At 36.7% G+C, this 20,722-nt stretch overlaps 1 protein-coding gene across 1 annotated transcript in view; it reads left to right on the forward strand.

The window, feature by feature from the left end:
* sorcs3a (sortilin related VPS10 domain containing receptor 3a) overlaps nt 1-17,365 on the forward strand; it is a 131,727-nt gene extending 114,362 nt beyond the window's left edge. Inside the window, exons 21-25 of the mRNA XM_056253533.1 lie at nt 6,990-7,121; nt 8,197-8,296; nt 11,048-11,153; nt 12,228-12,370; nt 17,099-17,365. Coding sequence (XP_056109508.1) covers nt 6,990-7,121; nt 8,197-8,296; nt 11,048-11,153; nt 12,228-12,370; nt 17,099-17,157 — 540 coding nt within the window. The 3' untranslated portion in view covers nt 17,158-17,365. The remainder of the gene's footprint in view (nt 1-6,989; nt 7,122-8,196; nt 8,297-11,047; nt 11,154-12,227; nt 12,371-17,098) is intronic.
* Nucleotides 17,366-20,722: the final 3,357 nt, after the last annotated feature.

Here is a 20,722-nt window from a genome sequence, read left to right on the forward strand (position 1 = left end):
TCAAACCGAGCATCAGTATGGGGAAGAAAGTTGATTTGAGTGACTTTGAACGTGGCATGATTGTTGGTGCCAGAAGGGCTGGTCTGAGTATTTCAGAAACTGCTAATCTACTGGGATTTTCACGCACAACCATCTCTAGGGTTTACAGAGAATGGTCCGAAAAAGAAAAAACATCCAGTGAGCGGCAGTTCTGTGGGCGGAAATGCCTTGTTGATGCCAGAGGTCAGAGGAGAATGGCCAGACTGGTTCGAGCTGATAGAAGGGCAACAGTGACTGAAATAACCACTCGTTACAACCGAGGTATGCAGCAAAGCATTTGTGAAGCCACAACACGCACAACCTTGAGGCGGATGGGCTACAACAGCAGAAGACCCCACCGGGTACCACTCATCTCCACTACAAATAGGAAAAAGAGGCTACAATTTGCAAGAGCTCACCAAAATTGAACAGTTGAAGACTGGAAAAATGTTGCCTGGTCTGATGAGTCTCGATTTCTGTTGAGACATTCAGATGTTAGAGTCAGAATTTGGCGAACAGAATGAGAACATGGAACCATCATGCCTTGTTACCACTGTGCAGGCTGGTGGTGGTGGTGTAATGGTGTGGGGGATGTTTTCCTGGCACACTTTAGGCCCCTTAGTGCCAATTGGGCATCGTTTAAATGCCACGGCCTACCTGAGCATTGTTTCTGACCATGTCCATCCCTTTATGGCCACCATGTACCCATCCTCTGATGGCTACTTCCACCATGTCACAAAGCTCTAATCATTTCAAATTGGTTTCTTGAACATGACAATGAGTTCACTGTACTAAAATGGCCTCCACAGTCACCAGATCTCAACCCAATAGAGCATCTTTGGGATGTGGTGGAACGGGAGATTCGCATCATGGATGTGCAGCCGACAAATCTGCGGCAACTGTGTGATGCCATCATGTCAATATGGACCAAACTCCCTGAGGAATGCTTCCAGCACCTGGTTGAATCTATGCCACGAAGAATTGAGGCAGTTCTGAAGGCAAAAGGGGGTCCAACCCGTTACTAGCATGGGGTACCTAATAAAGTGGCCGGTGAGTGTATATACACTCACCTAAAGGATTATTAGGAACACCTGTTCAATTTCTCATTAATGCAATTATCTAATCAACCAATCACATGGCAGTTGCTTCAATGCATTTAGGGGTGTGGTCCTGGTCAAGACAATCTCCTGAACTCCAAACTGAATGTCAGAATGGGAAAGAAAGGTGATTTAAGCAATTTTGAGCGTGGCATGGTTGGTGGTGCCAGACGGGCCAGTCTGAGTATTTCACAATCTGCTCAGTTACTGGGATTTTCACGCACAACCATTTCTAGGATTTACAAAGAATGGTGTGAAAAGGGAAAAACATCCAGAATGCGGCAGTCCTGTGGGCGAAAATGCCTTGTTGATGCTAGAGGTCAGAGGAGAATGGGCCGACTGATTCAAGCTGATAGAAGAGCAACTTTGACTGAAATAACCACTCGTTACAACCGAGGTATGCAGCAAAGCATTTGTTAAGCCACAACACGCACAACCTTGAGGCGGATGGGCTACAACAGCAGAAGACCCCACCGGGTACCACTCATCTCCACTACAAATAGGAAAAAGAGGCTACAATTTGCAAGAGCTCACCAAAATTGGACAGTTGAAGACTGGAAAAATGTTGCCTGGTCTGATGAGTCTCGATTTCTGTTGAGACATTCAGATGGTACAGTCAGAATTTGGTGTAAACAGAATGAGAACATGGATCCATCATGCCTTGTTACCACTGTGCAGGCTGGTGGTGGTGGTTTAATGGTGTGGGGGATGTTTTCTTGGCACACTTTAGGCCCCTTAGTGCCAATTGGGCATCGTTTAAATGCCACGGCCTACCTGAGGATTGTTTCTGACCATGTCCATCCCTTTATGGCCACCATGTACCCATCGTCTGATGGCTACTTCCAGCAGGATAATGCACCGTGTCACAAAGCTCGAATCATTTCAAATTGGTTTCTTGAACATGAAAATGAGTTCACTGTACTAAAATGGCCCCCACAGTCACCAGATCTCAACCCAATAGAGCATCTTTGGGATGTGGTGGAACGGGAGCTTCGTGCCCTGGATGTGCATCCCACAAATCTCCATCAACTGCAAGATGCTATCCTATCAATATTGGCCAACATTTCTAAAGAATGCTTTCAGCACCTTGTTGAATCAATGCCACGTAGAATTAAGGCAGTTCTGAAGGCGAAAGGGGGTCAAACACAGTATTAGTATGGTGTTCCTAATAAATCTTTAGGTGAGTGTGTATATATATATATATATATATATAGATGGATTGATGGATTGATGGATGGATGGATTGATGGATTGATGGATTGATGGATGGATGGATGGATGGATGGATGGATGGATGGATGGATGGATGGATGGATGGATTGATTGATTGATTTTTGTGAAGGATGTGTAGTGTTTATGTGTTGGCTTAGGGGTAGGGGTGTAACGATTCCTTCGTTTTCTCGATGCATCGATTACAAATCCTGACGATGATGCATCGATCTTGAAACATGTATTTCGAATCGTGAATCGTTTATTTCGGTCAATATTCGATTTAAAATGCTAAGAATCGAATAATTTGCGATTCTATATCGATTCAGTGCTTTAAAACATAAACATTAAATGACTACATGCGCAAATTAATGAGGCGTTGTGCGGCGTCATTTCGCGTCCTCACAGCTCTCACATACTCGCTGCACTCTTACCATCTTTCACTGGATTTCGCTCGCGTCGCGCTCGGTCCCATAAGCTCTCATCTACAGATTTTTTAGCAGTCCATGTTTGAGCTCTCCTCAGGACAGCCATTGGTGTTCACATGACCAGATGACAGCTCTCTATCGAGAAAGCAAGCCATTGATAAAGCTGCCATATCATTGCGCGGCCACTCCTATGAAACAACGCGTTCGTTGCATGGAAACGTCGCCATTATTTTCTTATATATTTTCTATATAAGATACTGAAGTTTTACGGAAATGGGTCATACCCGTCCTGCGCAGTTAAAGTAAAACCCCACTTATTCAAGGGTGCGCATTTATTACATGGAAAGAGAAAACGTATAATAGGTGTCTAAAATGCACACGCTTCCGATTAATCATGAATGATGAATGAAATGTAACTTAATGTCGTTAAACTGAACTGATGAAATAACTACAACATTAATTACACTGAAATAAGAGCGCGTGGCTTATCCATCAATCAGATGCGCATTAAAGTTGCATTCGTAATCGTTAATATAGCCCAAGTAGACAGCCGGCGCGTTTTCTTTCAGAATCACAAGGAAAATGTTCAGTCGGATAAAGAGAACAAAGAGTAGCTATTCCATGAGGAAACGTTAGTTAAGGTTTAGTTGGGAAAGTTCATGGTATTTTTAGTCTCACAATGGAAGGATGTTTAATGTACCAGGGACACTTTAAGGTTGTGTATCTATTCCTACAAAATAGTTAGCATGATGAACTAACTATACTTTTAAAGCCTTTTTAAATCTTGGTTTACATTTTTACAAATGCTAATTTATAGGCTTTGGAAATATTTTTTATAATAATAGATTCATTAAAAACTAACATGAACTAACGTTAACAAAAGACAAAATGTCGTTGTTTTTTGTTGTTGTTGTTTTTTCACTCTCTGACCCCCGAAGGCAGCTGTATAATTCACACCCTGACTAAGACCCATTAGGGGAAGCATTTAAATAATCCTATGAATGCAAACAAAAAATTAAGAATCGAATCGAATTAATCGAATCACATCGAATTTTAATGTGAATCGCATTGAATCGAATCTTTCTGAATTTGCAAAAATCGTTCTTGAATCGAATCGAAAACCTATGAATCGTGAATCGAATCGATTCGCTGCCTACCCAAAGATTCACAGCCCTACTTAGGGGTGTTATGAACATATAACTAAAAAAGACTGACAGTCACTTCAATACCCTGATCCAGAAAAGCAACAAAATTAAGCAAATACCTTCATTTTATTGAAAAAAAGGTTTTTTTTTTACTTGTTCTCCTGTCTCTGTAAATGTCCACATTTTTTAATCATCTTGTGGACACCCATTTCGCGTGTCGTTTAGTCAACTAGGTGACTACAGCACGTTGAAAATATACAGAACCGTAAATAAATTAGTTGTACTATTTCAAATCGGAAGTGTGTCACGAAGCTCAATGCAATGAGTCCATTATGCTTGGGATCTCTGCGACGTTCACTCAGCTGGATCCCAATTAGCAGCCTACTAAAGGGAGAGAGAGAAAGAAGAGAGCAAGTACGCAACACATAACACGCCCAATAAGCAGTATCACTCTCCCAAAACCACACACTTAGTGTTACAAACGTTAACAGGGGATACACTGAGAACATTTTGTCCAATTTACTTCATCATATTATTTGCTATCTACGTAACAAAATTGTGTTTCTCTTCTAAACTTGATTTCTTTGTGCTTTCAATTAATGTAATTCTCTAAAATGTGCAATCGACTATATTAAATTATTTAGGGTGAATGTGAACCAATCAAGCACTTAAAAATGATTTTTGCTGAAACTAATTCCCAGCATGCTTTGATTGGCTTTTAATGAGGAAAGTCAAAATGTTGAAATGAAGTGTTATTTTATGTGTTTTTGAGCTAGACGAGAAAAGGGGGTGACTTGATAGTGTTTAACAGTGTTTAATGTTCAATTATCTTGGAATTATTAGGACTGTTTTAATCTCCATTGTAGTGGAGCATTTGCTTAGGCTGCGGACTGGTACAGTGCATGTTATTTCTGCTTTGCTCAGAGTAATGCTTAGCACGTGGCATGGTAATATGTGCTATTGCTAACTAATATTTTCGTAGCTAGCTAATTCAATCTTATTTTTCAGTCATGTGACAAAAGTATTTTAAATTTAAATGAATTATGTCAGGGAAGCTATACAATCACTTTGATACTACTTAATTGGCTCTCTTAAACATGACTTAATTCTGTAATGTTGAAATTAAATGAACATATTATGTTTGTTTAACTTATCTGATTCATGTGGGACCGATTTACATGATTAAATCATGTAAATCCAACACACTTTTTTCAGTGTTGAATATACAGGATGTAGTTCATATCCTATAAAAATATTTATGTCTGTGGAAAGTCCCCATAAAACATGGAAACAGACTGGGGTTCAGTAAGATTTATTTTAAAGACATGAATACTTTTAGTCTGCAATAAATTGATCAAATGTGATCTTTACTATTTATTAAATAATCCTGAATATTTTTTTTTTTTTAACGGCTTCCACAAAAATATTAAACAGCCCAATTGTTTTCGGAGTAATGATGCTGAAAATTCAGCTTTGCCATCACAGGAATAAATTACATTTTGAAATATATTCAAATTTCTAACGGCTTCTTTAAATTGTTTAAAATTTCACAATATTACTGTTTTTACTGTATTTTTGATCAAATAAACTTTTAAAAAGTCTACCCCCAAACTTTTGAACGGTAGTTTATGTATATGTACATATAATATTTGGTAAATATAGCTGTATGTGGTGCAAATGTAAATGTAGTTTCTCCAGTAACAGGAAGACACTTTTCTCTTCAAACTCCAGCCTATATATAGAGGTGAATGTGGAGGAACTGCATTTCCATTTGCACAACATTTACCTATTATAAACTCCTAGCATGTCCAGAGTGCACGTCTGCACATTCTTCAGCAAAAACCCAACTCATGCTGTGCTTATTTGTCCATTTATAATAATTCTCAGTAAATTGTTCATCTGTGAATCTTGTGCTCTAAAAAAGGACTTTCACATTGATGGTTTTACGCCTAAGGAAGCATTTACACAATGGATGGTCTCTCATATAAAGATGACAACAATGCATTTTCTTTTAATAGCACTATACATCTGAATGAAAAATACTGGAACAAGTTGTAAATAAACAAAAGTGTTGTTTGAATTTGCCTGTAAAACTTTATTTGCAATCTGGTGGAGGGTCAATATTAGAAGAAAAAAATTGACTTAAATGGGGAAAGATGGACTACAATGACAGAAAACAAAACAGATGTCTAAACAACCCTCTTTAATAACAACTTTGTCCTCTACTATAATGGATTATTGCATCTGTGGCTTTTAATGTTATTCCACAGTTCTTCGGTCTGGGAAGAGAATGTTTTGACATTAAGAGATTTAATTACAATAATGACTTTTAAGCTATTATAGGGTGTAATTAAGAGCCCTGCAACGTTATGTCTCTCTTTTGCTGTCTAATTGCCTTTCTAGGCCTTAATTCGCCAACAGAAGGTGTGTGTGTGTGTTGAATCTAGCGTGTTGAGAAAGAAATAAAGGCTGGAGTTTGGAGATGAGCATTAATCATTAGGAATATCAGTTGCAGTTGCACATAGACTGAATCCTTCAATGAGCCCCAGGGCTTTTTTTTTCCTCCAATATTGCAGCGGTGAGTCCAAACTTAGATTCGGAGTATTGATTCGTAAGACTGCTTCAGCTCTGGACGCATTGCTCATTGTAAATTATACTCAGGCTGTCTATTCTTGAGCTATTGTTTTATAACCGGTTGAGCCCTGCGTGGTAGTGGCAGATAAAACAAAGATTATTTACCTGAGGTGGGATAATTTCCTCTTTATGAGGGAAATGGCCTTTAGTGAGAATCTCTAGGAGAGTACATGGTGGGCTTCCCTTTATCGGCTTTACGGCAGCCCATAACGTCTCTAGACCTTTGAGTTTTTGTAGTGGCTCTATGACAAAGATATTGATTGAGGTTTTTAGGAATTCAATGTGTGTATAACCGCTTGCGTCTAATAATTTCTTGGCCGGGATTCATTCTGTATACATCAAATCTGATTTACTGGAAGCCATCAGCCTTGTTTAAAAATAAATGTAACCCTCATAAATGCAGGAGACGGTAACATATAAATCATTGAGGCTTATGTAATTAGTGTTGTTTTGTCCAGGTCGCTGACGTTCCAGAAGAACAGCTGCTGGTGGCCGTGTTTCCTGGCATCCCGACTGCTGCGGAACTCTTCCTGCTTCCTCCTGGGAACCAATCGGATGGCAGGAAACGGACGGAGGAGGATCTGGAGCAGGTTAGATGTGATCTGATGTAAATTTTACGGTTTCGCATTATTGGTCGAGGTTGAAATGCGCTTGAGAATTATCAGAATAAAAGAGCAGCTTCTACCTGGGGCTACAATGAAAGTAATTGTCACCGCATAAAGGAGATGTGTCAAAAATATCCCCTAAGGGGATTGTATGACATTTTTACCTATTTTCTTTCACCTTAAATGCAAAATTATCTCTGTGATAATAGCAGAAGTACTAGTGTCTAATTAGGCTTACATGACAAGGACATTTACAGTAGGGTCTTCTAAATTTAAAACACTTTTGAGGGTCAAATGTTTATTAGTAGTGATTTTTTATGCATTATAACTATAGTTATAGTTTCAGATCATTTAATTGTACAATAATAAATAACCAGTAACATTTATATTTGTTTTACATAATATTTACTCAAATAATTGGAAATAAATTATTTAATCATTTTAATAATTATTTAATAATACATTGATCATTTTATCAAAAAATCTTAGAAATAATCAGATTTATACTTAAGATAGCAACTTCCTTATTTTGTAATCCTATTATGCATTTTCAGTGCATTTTAAAATGCAATTAATTTTTTAAATCATGAACAAAAAGAAAGTAAACCAACCAACTGTGCACTCAATAATCTAGTAAGTCAGTGCACACTGGGATACAGATATTCTCAAATAAAGACCAGGCAATGCTAATTTTACATACAGTACACACAGTGAATATGACATGACAGAAACTGGATATAGCGCAGCATAGTCTGAAGTTGCTTGTTTGTGGATGAGTGTCACACTGCAGTTTATCAAAATCTGATATTAGACATTACATTGGGCATCATCTCCATTGTAATGTCTAAGTAGGATCTGTATTTGATACAAACAAGAGTGCAGAATCCTGTTTATAGATGCATATATGGGCTATTATCTACTACCAAACATGCAGCACGGATTTTTTTTTTAATCTACCGTAGAACAACTTGCAAAAACCACATGGCAATCTGGCAAGCGCCACTCACATTTTCTGAAGTCTGTATATAACTGTTCTGAATGCTGTGTTTTCTTTTCCTAGATATCAGAAATCCTAGTCAATGCACTGAATCAGATCTCGCTGGAGTTCGAGTTGAAACCTGGCTCCCGGGTCATCGTTTACATCACGCAATTAACTTTAGGTAACAAACTGTTGAGAACATATTGTTTGCAGCTATTTCAGCATGATTTAGTTGATGACTGAAGTGTGCGACTGCTTTTATTTGATTACCTTAGTGGTATTTCAGTTGATCTCCCACTCTAGCTTCTGTTGGGTGCCATATACTGTTCCCTAGAGTAATTTCGTTGATTGCTTTCTTGAGACCAGAAGCTTGTCAGCACTATAAATTGCTGAAAGATTGGGCTTTTATGCTCCACTAGTGATGCTGAAAGCCTTATGGAAGATAATTGGATAATTGCTCTCCAGCAATCATGGCTTGCAAGATCTTCTCACTTTCAAAGTAGAAAAAAAAAGTCTCCCCTGACTAGAAGTAGGTTTTCTGGTCTTTTGTTTTATTTGGCCAGCTTTTGAATAAGATTTTGAAAAAAATTATTGGACTAAATTTTCTTTTGTGCAATTTGATTCAAAATCACTCATGAAGAATCTCAATCTTGATATTCTGTTCAGCTCATTGAATCACATACTCACTGAACTGTAAGTCAGTATGATGTATTCATATTCAGAACTTGGTATTTAATTTAATAGTGTTTTTTTTTTGTGTTTTTTAGTGTTGTTTGTTGACTAAGGAATATTCCAGGTAACAAATGAACTGATATCGCTTCCTATAGCTAAACTAGAAGAATATGTAGGGCCCTGTGATTTTTTTTGGTATGTAGAAATCATGGATGGAATTGTGGATTCCAGTCATTAAAACGGATAAACTGTATAAGAATGCCACCAAATTGGATTTATAAATCAAAAATTAGGCTTGTACAATTAATCAAATTCAAATTGCAATATGGAGGCCATCTGTGATTTATTAAACTGCTGTTTAAATATAAGGTTTGCATGTTCTGCACGTCTTAGAATGAATGAGTGAACTTGAAATTATGACAGAAATATATTACTTCCGTTATAGCGGTAGAAACACTCATGTGTTTGATTCCTAGGAAACGCACATAAAAATGCTGTAATAATTTTTGGATAAAACATGGGCCAAATGAATAAATAATTTGAATTGGAACCAGAATCCCAAATAAAAAGATGTCTGGTATGCTTTTACTGAATTCGTTCTAATTTAGCCTATATTCATCATCATCCATCTTGTACTCCGCCATGTGCCGCATATACCTTTACTATTCTGTGCCACAACTAGGCCACCCATGTGATAATGGTTACTAATTTCTTGTAGCGATAATAGCGTAGTATTGAGTAGTAGAGAGTAAACGCTCTCTTACTGTGACTCATGGTCTGTGCTATTAACCATTTTTACAGCAAAACATTGGCCGCCTCCTTTGCCCATTTCTTTTCTCGTTTTCATAGCCAAAGTTCTGGAAAGCATTCAAGATTCTTTCGGAAAGGTCAGAGGATTCATGGAGCTATCTTTCAACAGCATAGTCACGGGGGAAATATACAGTCAGTGGGTGTAAAGCACCCATGAACAGTTTTGAAGGGATGCCAACAATTGGCAGAAGTCCCTCTGGGAGAGTGGAAGAAGTTTTGTGGAAATTGTCACAGGAGATGCGATTCGAGTTCAGTTCTTTACTTCACTTGAAATAAAAGGTCTTAGATCTGTATGAATTTCCATTTTTAGACTGGTACATTTTATTCTGAAACGGATATTGTTCAGACGATATTGTTATTCGACAAAATTAGCAGTGAATCCTCTTGCAAATATTGAAATTATATTAAAGGTAAGGCCAAAAGAAATTAGTATTTTACTTCATCTGCCTTGGAGAAGTGCTCTGACTTTCATATGTTATCATTAATATGATTCAAGTGTCATATCCTCAGAGAAAATAGATACTGAATCGGTTTTAGAAGTATGTCTTTTAAAAGCTGAAGTGTGTAGTTTCTATGCCACAGCACCAGGAGGTTTTGTTTTCAAGGTTATTTCTCGAACAATTCCCATCCGCCACTGGTCAAACCATTGATCGGATGGTCCAGTCCCAATCTCACACTATTGGTCGAGACAATGTTGATGGGTTGGGATGCTAAAACACAGCAATGGTTTGAAAGCAAATTATTCTCTGAATATTAAGCTGGAATTGAAGAAAGCATTTTAATATTTACACAAAAATGACATACTTCAGATTTAAAGTGATATATATATATATATATATATATATATATATATATAGACACAGTAATAGAGTAAATAATATATAATAAGTTAAATTAAAAGAGTTAAAAAATATACACTACCGTTAATTTTTGGGGTCAGTAAGATATATCTTAGAAGTCTCTTATGCTCACTAAGGCTGGATTTATTTGATCAAAAATACTGTAAAAACAGTAATATTGTGAAATATTATTACAATTTGAAAGAACTGGTTTCTATTTTAATGTTCATTAAAATGTAATTTATTCCTGTGATGTCAAAGCTGAATTTTCAGCATCATTACTCCAGTCTTCAGTGTCACATGATCCTTCAGAAATCATTCTAATGTGCTGATTTTCTACTCTAAGAAACAGTTCTTATTATTATCAATGTCGAAAAAACAGTCATGGTGTTGTAATATTTTTGTGAAACCTGTGATAGTTTTTTTTTTTTTCTTAGGATTCTTTGAAGTAGAAAAGAACAGCATTTATTTGAAATTTAAAAAAAGTAACAATGTAAAAGTTGAAGACCCAACAATTGAATTGTACATATAAAGCAAGATCTGAAAGATTTTTTTTTTCCTTATAAAAAAGAGACGGTGTGCGGTAACTCTTGTTTTTGTCTTTGTTGCAGCTCCTCTGGTTGACTCCATCCCAAGACACAGCAGTTCTGCAATGCTGATGCTTCTGTCGGTGGTGTTTTTGGGCTTAGCTGTATTTCTCATCTACAAATTTAAGAGGTAGATCCTTCCAAACAGTTTTTATATCACACATTCCTTTTACCAGGACTCCAGCAATTGAACTTTATTTCTTTTCATGCACACCATAGTTCTCGTTTCTGTTTATCTATATATAAAGATAAAGTAAGATTTGATGGGACGGTATCAGGAGCGAGTTTCCTTTGCATCAAGCAGTGCTATTTTTACTCATGATAGTTGTGAGATCTAGTTATTAGTTTGCATATGGTAGAAGAAAAAAAACCTTCCTGTGAAAGTGCAGGAAAATATAAATGGATTGTTTAATATGCAGCCGTGGTTCCTCTACTGGAAAACTGTTTTGTAATGCTTTGAATAATTTATTTGGTCTCAAAATAATTCAAATGGAAAAGACTCAGGGAAATGTTGAAACAATCATTAATAATGGATATAATTTTTCACCCCCCAAGTAATTTAAAAAGGAAGCATATTTATGGAAATGTTACATTTGGAAAAACAAAGCAATTAGCTTACAAAATTAATAGTAATTTGAAGAGGAAAAAATGGGGTGGGGGGGAAACATTTCTAATTCATAAAAATGAAAAGTGAGCTCGGAAAATGGCAAACGCATTACAGTCTGGTTTGTGTGTTGGAAAAGTACACAATGAAATTTGGGGGAATTACTAATACATTGCTGTAATTTTTTCCGGGTTGTCACAGCGTTATCAAGACGATGTATTTTGCTTCTCTCTACCTCTGATTGCCTGCAACTTCTCCTCCAGAAGTTATTAAATATACTCCGCAATCATTATTTCAGGAATACAATGAAGGATTGCATTTGCACTCACATGGTATTTAACAACTTGTTATATTGCAGATTAACAAGTTTGCATGTACACAGCCCTTACCTTGTGTTGTCATGCGTGTTATGCCAATTTGCTCAAAATCAAACATATTTGATCATGTTTGTCTGTTTTGGTAATTTGATTTGAGATGATTTTGATTTCTGACTATCTACTCAAACAGAACAGATTACAATTCCATTTGGTGCCACTAGTGGTGCACAGAAATACACCTTTTAAACACAATGTTGTTTTTTCCTAACAAAAACTTGTGCAGAAAAATCCCCTGGATTAACATCTACGCGGAGGTAAACCATGAGAAAGAGCAGGAGATGATCAATACGGTGGGCCAGAATGACGCCACACCCAAAATCACCCTGAGTGAGTTGATGGAGAAAGAGTTGGAGGCCCGTGCCAAACGTGAGTGAAATGTTTAGAAAATCAATCAATTATTTAAAAAACTTCAGAGAAAATGAATATTTGTCTTACTGCGTTGTCAAATAGCTTTGTCTTCTTGTTGTTTTAAGCATAAACCTGACATTTTTACAATAAAAAGTGTACATAAAAATAAATAATACAAATTTCCAACTGTGTGTAGTAGAAAAAAATTATTGAATTAGGGTTGCCCCTAATAGTCGACGAGAAAAGGTTAGTCACAAAAAAATAAATGGCTGTACCATGTTGTCAGGATTATGTTCTGTTAAGTGTGTTTGTTTCTGTCATTCTAAGTTTGACCTATGCTGTGTTTAAAATCGTACCGTATGACCTCATTCACTATTCCCTGCATTACTCCACTAATATAGTCCACTTGAAGGAGTGAATGAAAACGAGTGAGTGAATTCGGACACTGAGTTCTCTGGAAGGGCTTTTGCATAGTTTGTGCTTGCCATCTAATAATCATCTGAAACTTAGCAAACTGGCAGCTCCAGTAGTAATGAAAAGATTTATCTTGAACTCTGCCATGGAACTAGCATGATATAAACCTTGATTATATTTTTTTATAATCAATTTATACCTGTATGATATTACGCTGTACCCACATTGGACCAGCAGTTTGGGAAATTGGGTATTCTCGTCTAGCCGTTGAGAGTACATTGTACACTCGTTATTGCGGTGTATTGTGGGACTGAATGAGTTCACTCGATAATGTCCAGTATGCTTTCGGACACCACTACAAATTGGTGTCCCCTCAAACAGTGGCCTATTTAGGGTATAGGGATGATTTTGGACACAGCCTTAGTTTCCCGTTGTGTTTGATTAATGATCCCATTCACCTGTTGACAATTTAACTTTTTAAAGGCAAAACTTAGTGAACAATACCAACTCTGTAAAAAAATGTAAGTTCAGTTGCTGCCTTAATTTTTGAAGTGTAATTAAATTAGCTGACAACTTGGGATTTCAACTTAAATTAAACTGACTTAAAAACATATAGTTGAATCTTGTATAACTTGAAATTAGTTAAAGTAATGTAAAAATATGTGTTGCCATGACATTTTCAGGAAACATGAATACTTGTCTTTTTCTAGCACTCTTAGGCTTCGTAGTTCTTTAGAATAAGAAAAAAAGATTTTCCGCGCCGCTCCGTTTTCCACTAAAAATATGAATCGGTCAGCTTTCAGAATTACACAGTGACAACTATCAGAATAAAAACACTCTTTGAAATCAGGAGAGTTTATAATCTGACACACAATGCATGCTAATGAGAACTATCTACATTGGGCCCAAGTGTCCTTATTTCCCGAGTGGATGCTTCTGTGATCATGTAATTGCTTAATAACTGCAAATTAATATTTAATTGGCGCTGTTAAGCAGTGATTATAAAAGAGCACTGATTAAACTATAAAAGGGGTCACATTGGGGTCAGTGTGATAACAACAACTGTGATGAATAAACATGCAACATTCGGTGCCATGCAGAAAATAAATCCAACACTGTTTCTGTGGGTGTTTAATAGGGGGGGGGTGAAACATTTGTATTTTTGGCTTGATTTTTTACTTAATGGTTCAGTTTCCAGCCTGCTTTACATTTAATTTGCTTCCCTTCACCAGGATACATTTTTAATGAGTCTGATACTCAGACATGGGGACTTGTGACTTGGTGACTTGGACTCGAGTCGACTCGAGTCGCTATTTTTATGACTTGTGACTTGACTTGACATAAAATGAAATACTTGAGACTTGACTCGGACTTGGAAGTTAAAGACTCGGGACTTGACTTGACTTGAGACACGATGACTTGAATGACTTGAGTGTTAATCACATCATGTTTTCAGTTTGAATATAAAATATATATAAAAAAATGTTTTAAAGTTGATCACGACACTATCATCAGTCATACCTCGTACCTATACGCACACCACGCCCACTTAGATCAGATATCACATCAAAATGTCAGCCGGAGGGCTACCGAGGGTCATTGCTTTCGGCTTCAAGAATTATTCACACGATGGCAAAAGACGAACAGCGCTTTGCAAGACATAGGCTACAACATTAACATTGCGGACAGCCAGACGACAACCTCCAATTTCGTCCGTCATTTGAAGAGCCATTCTGCCCAGTAAGTGCTTGTCAATTTGTTAATGTTAGTTGGTAGTTAGCTAATGTAATAGCTAAAGTAGCCATTAACCCTTTCACAAGTAAGTTTAAACTATTCTAACTGATCCCCCAGCGTGAGTTTTTCTAGGCGACCGTTATTTAGAACCTGTCACTCACTTTGATTGTTTCATGGTGACGCGTCATTGCTTGTCAAGTGACACAGCGCAACCACAACACAGCGCTGAATGAATGATCTGCTTTTATGTCATTTTTCCTGTTTTATTCAAAATGTTCACAAATGTATTAGCTATAACATGCAACACTGATATTCCGATTGTCAAATATGTGTAAGTGGATGTGTTTTGTTGTTTAAACACCTTTATAATGATCGCGTTAGTTGAGCTGTATGTGCGAATGGGCGGTGCCATGTTAACGTTAGTTTACAACACGTCAATTTCTCAACTTCTCACGAAATACATGAAAGTAAGTGACCGGTGAACTGGGAGAAGAATAGGGTAAAATGTAAAGCTACTTACACAATGTGTATCTGATATGAATAAAACGTGCGTCTTATTATAATGGAAATGATTATTATTGACGCTTCCATAGACATCAGTGTATATTTTACAAACTACAAATATATTTTTTGCTAGTAGTTATGTGTATTTAAATGTCTGAAACCTAAAATAAAAATGATGTGGTTGAAAACACTGAACAGTTGTGATATATGACAGCACTGAGAGCGTATGTCTCTGGCTCAGCGCCAGCCAACGCGTTTGAATTCATTGATAAATAACTTACACGAAGCAGAATAGTGGGTCATATGTCTAATGCTTTTTGAAAACTTAAAAGGGGCATATAATGCCATTTTTGTACAAGCTAATATGATTCTTTGGGGTCTAAATTAAAAGTTTGTAATATACTTTAATTAAAAATTCTCATTAGTATTGTAAGAAAACACTTATTTTACTTGGTCAAAAACAGCTCTGTTTTCAGCACGCCGTTTCAGTGCATATGACTTTAAATGATAATTTGCTCACCCCGCCCCTATGTTCTGTGCGTACACCGTTTGTAACACAATAACACCATAACGCGTTGTTCAGTATAAACGTGGAATTATGAATTATATTGAGAACGTCATACATAGAAAACATGCCGTAATGTACCCTGAGTGTAAACCTTAGACGCATTCATTGTGAAGTGTGCAGCTAGCGATTTGCAAAGATATAAATATTAATATAAAGTTGAATAAAACGTTACACTCACTTCAGTTCTTCTGGAGATTCAGCAGGAACACGAATATCTGGTACCGATCTTTTTTCATGAGCAGCTTCTTAGCAAATCCAGCTTTATACTCACCCTCGTTTATAAAGCAGTCTGGTGTGTGAAATGATTCGGGCAAACATGAGAGCATTGACGTTGCTCGTGGGGAATATTCCCTTCGAAAACAAACTCAGCCACTGCGTCTTCAGCGGTTCGGATTTAGGAACATTAAAATGACTGTGTTCGTTATTACACCCAAGAACAGAACACCACAATCGCTTAGACGCCATTCTGCTCATAGACAGTGCTCCAGCATATCAACAATGACCGCGCCGGTCCGCGCAGACTATGATTGACAGCTCGCTCACGAGCGAGGGCGGGTCTGTGTTGAAACGCGGCTGTCATTCAACAATCGTGGGAGGGGCTTCCGAGCCTGTGACGTCACACGGTCGAACGGCTCGATTTGAGGCAGGGGAAAACATATAAGGAGATTAAAACAAAACCACTGGATGGATTTTTATCATTATATGATGGTTGTGTACAGGCACTGCCAACACACATTTCAGTACAATCAACTTGTAAAAGTGCATGTACCATTATATGACCCCTTTAAGGCTTTCTTCTTCATAAAAGAAGTCGGACATCACATTTTTGTATACATTTTTATTTCTTTAAATTAGTAAGCTACAGGACACCATCTTTCAAAACATGACCTGCGTGAAAGAAAAAAGTGAATGAATGCGTCATTGTTCCCAAATGCACTTCCGAATGCGCCTCTGTTCATTTCAAACCAAACTGACGCCCATAGATCAAACTCTGCAGGTAAAATTACAATAATAAGGTGACTTGACTTGGACTTGACTTGACCTACTACAAGACTTGACTTGACTTGACTTGACATAGCCTGTGACTTGACTTGACTTGACTTGCCCAGGAAAAAAATACTTGGGACTTACTTGAGACTTGAAGGTTAAGACTTGAGACTTACTTGAGACTTGCACATGTGTGACTTGGTCCCATCTCTGCTGATACTAGAAAACTTTCAGTCTGTTCATTTATTGATGAGTAATACATAGTTGGGTGTATAATCAAGCATTTAGAGATAACGTGAAATGGCATTTGCTATGCATGTAGCAAAACATTGGATTCAGCCACGCTGTGCCGTGCCGTGGCACAACCCACGTAAAGTTGATAATTCCGCGAATAACTGCAATCGCAGATTTCAAACAGAGATGGCGACAAAGAGGAAAAACTACAGACTGCAGCTTTAAGCACATTTGTAAAGAAAATAAGGAATTTTGATTTGTTGAATTATGAAGGCTAATGTGTCATTTCTGTCTTTGGCACGTAGGTGGAGTGATCAACACCTGTGAAAGCACAAGGGAGATCCCGAACTGCACGAGTGTCTGAAAACATCAGGAAAAAAAAGAGGGTGTATTGTAAAAATGTGTACAGAGGTATCACAATTTTAAAGGTTGACAGTTTTCCTCCTTTGCTTTTTTTGTAAATTCAAAACACTGTCATTGTTAATAGTTTTCTAAGGAGCTCAGATTTGCATGGATGTCTTGTTTGTTACAATCTGTGGAAAAGAAGAATAGACTTAACTAATGTACAAGTCACTGAAAACATGCTTAGGAATTGACCAACTTTTGAAATTACAAACGGTCCGTTCTGAATATTGGGGGAAAAGCCACTAAACCTCTCTCAGTGCATTTCCTTTGTGCATCATTGAACTACGCTTGTTAGTCTGAGTCAGTTTTTCAGATTAATATAAATTGTGGGGGGAAAAGTGGCTTTTAGTTTCAAAAACTGTGATTTTGTTGGGTCACAACTTATGCCAAGTTTGTTTAACTGTTCAAACTGATTTTCACACATTGTGAAGAGTGCTTTTAGTGGCTATATTAACTTAATTTTTAGGTTTTGAATCTCTTCGGTAGGTCATCTCATTTTTATATTTGTTATAACTTGAACTGAGGGAGCAAAATTGCAGCTGAGGCAAAAAAAAAAGCCAACAGTGTTTAAATCCCTCTCTATGGCCCTGTTTACATCTGGTATTAAGATGCGTTTTGGTCATTCGGATCACAAGTGGACGGCGCTAAATACAGGTGCAAACGGGGTCTAAAACGTTTTGAGCTTGTCCATTTCCGACCACTTCCAGTAGTAGTCAAAAACTCATTCGACCGAATTGCTTTCGTAGTGTAATCGCTCATGTGATCGAATGCGTTCAAACAGCCACAAAAGACCTCCTACTCTCCGCCTACTGACCTAATGCGTGAACACTATGGGAAGCGCGTTAGCCAGACGGGATTTAAAGTTTGACAGCTGGAGACCCAAGTTTGGTTTGAAGACGAACAACACACCAAGCACAATGTTCTCTCATCATTCATGATTTCTAACACACACTCACAGCGTTCGGCGTGGTCTTGCAGCTGTCAGAGCAGAAACGAATGTTTATCTGTTGTCTTAAAGCGCGTTCATATGTAAATTACGCAAGCTTATTTTGTCCATTTGATTAAAAAAGATCTTTAACAAAAACCCATACATGTACATGAAGAAATCTGGACAGAAGTGGTTGAAAGTGGACAAAAGAGACGGATTAAAACACAGAGTGTAAACGGGTATGTGTCTTGTGACTTGTGATTCGATCGATCAAAATGCATCTTAATACCAGGTGTAAAAAGGCCTATCACAGCTTTGCGTTCATGCAAGCAATCCTGCTTTGCAATCTTCTAAATTGTTAGTTGTTGAAACATTTCAACTTTTAATTACACATTTATCTCGCCTTTGTCTGAAGGCGGAGAGATATGGACTAAAATGTGAATTTTCCAGTCAAGAAGTGAGATACCTTCCCAAAAGCACTGTGATAAAATGTCAATTTGAAGGCAAGCTTTTTGTACTTCTATAAAGCGAGAATACTATTAAAAACCACATCTCTATGGCTAAGCTTTTTTGATTTTTTCTTAGTTAAAAGTCCATGAACTATCAAACTTTGAGAATGTTTTGTGGAATAAATCTCTTGATATATGAACATAGACACAATAGAGCTTGATATCTTTCTTGAAAATATTATAAAACTTAACTTTAAAGCTAACATAGCTTCAGCTAAATGTAAGTTCCTGCAAGCTCCTCATATATATAATGTACCGTCCGTGTGCATTCCACAAAATTATTTTACATTCAGCTTGTACTTTGGACTTTATTTTTTGTAGATAAAAGGGGTTACATGGTCATTTTGCTTCATAAGTGAATGCCTTACAAATAAGAATGCCTTTTGAATAATGTTTATTCATCATAATAGCTGGCCATTTAGAATTTTAAATTAATGTAAAACAGTTTAACAAACTGCCATGATTGAGTTAAGTGCTTTTTTATTGAATTGTCTTTCTTTCTTTTGTTCTTTTGCATACATTTTTAAGGTGTCTCATCTCCCAGGGATTGAAAAATCATTGAACTGTACAATAAGTCTCAAGTTTTAATTTCTCTGTATATACAGCAAGTGTATTTTCATTTCATATCATTATACTGTAAATATAATAGAAATGAAGACTGGACTTCAATGGACGCAGTCTGCTATACATTTCATAGGGTGTTTTACGAATCGAAACAGTGATTCATTGATGTGCTGTAGATAAACCGGTGCTGTAAATAGTTTTTTTTTTATTATTATTATTATTATTATTATTATTCATGCATTGTACAAGAAAAATAGTAAAGATGTATTGCGTATACTTCAGTGTTGCCATTCTGGATTTTGACCTCAGATTTAAAGTTGAACCAATAGAGAGAGCAGTGTTTCAGTATATGGTTAGACATTCTGTATTGGAGTTGATTGCCTGTTTCACACAAGATGAATATAATTCATGAATAAGCAGGTGGTTTCTTAGATTCCATTGTGAATGTAATTGTATAGCAATATATCAAGGGACTTTGGCAAAAATGACTTCCCAAGCAATTAATATCCGTTCTATTCAATTAGTGACATATTACAAATCAAAAAACATTGTGCTTCATGTATAATCCATGCATTTTAAGTGCAAAATTCTTTTCAGAATATTTTCTGGGGGGTTTTTCCTGCGTGAAACAGAACAATCAATTTATTCTTAAAAAATGATTTTTTTAATTATGTAAATGGTTAGGGTATTTCCTCTCTTTAACTAGTGCCGAATTAGTGAAGAAATCATTTGCCCTTTTTGTTGTTTTATAATCATTTTAATTAATGCATGCACCGTACGTTAATATTCTGTTTTGAAAACTTAGTCAGCTGCCTTGCTGTCTTCTAAGGCAGCGTCTTAATTTAAACAAAACCTGATATCACACTATCAAAAAGTGTGATACTCTGATACTGATCATATGCTTAAAATAAAGAGCACAAAGAAATATTGGGTAAAATATGATTTTTTAATTAGATTAAGCATTGAATTGTGTGTATGCAAAATCAATATTTTGCCATCATGCATTCTTTCTCAATGCATTATGGGATTGCCTTGGATGCAGTGATCAGAATTTGTCCAAAAAAAAGGGTGTTTTAGAATGAAACCTTTTAGTCTTTGCATTTGGAGCACTATGATGCCTTAAATTGATACCTACCTAGACAGCTAACTAGGTTTTTGTAACAGATCTTATATTATATTCTGTGTATTTTGATCATCTCAGACTCAAAGTTTACTGATATACCAGCCAGACTAACCACAACCTCAACATGTTCTACTACAGTATGATCTGATTTCAATCCAATGTGAGACTGACACACTTGGACTGCAATCCAAAAGCCTGACACACTAACTCCACCACAATATTTGAGGTATTTCACGGAAGCGAATTCAAAAATATGAGTTTGAAACATATGCACTATTGTTCAAAAGTTTAATGTCAGTTTATATATATGTTTTTTAAGAAATTAATATTTCTATTGTGCAAGATTGCATTAATTTGATCAAAAGTGACCAAAGAATCCTGAAAAAAGTGTCATGTGACA

The sequence above is a fragment of the Rhinichthys klamathensis genome, unplaced genomic scaffold (genome assembly GCF_029890125.1).
Source record: "Rhinichthys klamathensis goyatoka isolate OS25496 unplaced genomic scaffold, OSU_Roscu_1.1 h1tg000107l_1, whole genome shotgun sequence".
Taxonomy (NCBI): Eukaryota; Metazoa; Chordata; class Actinopteri; order Cypriniformes; family Leuciscidae; genus Rhinichthys; species Rhinichthys klamathensis.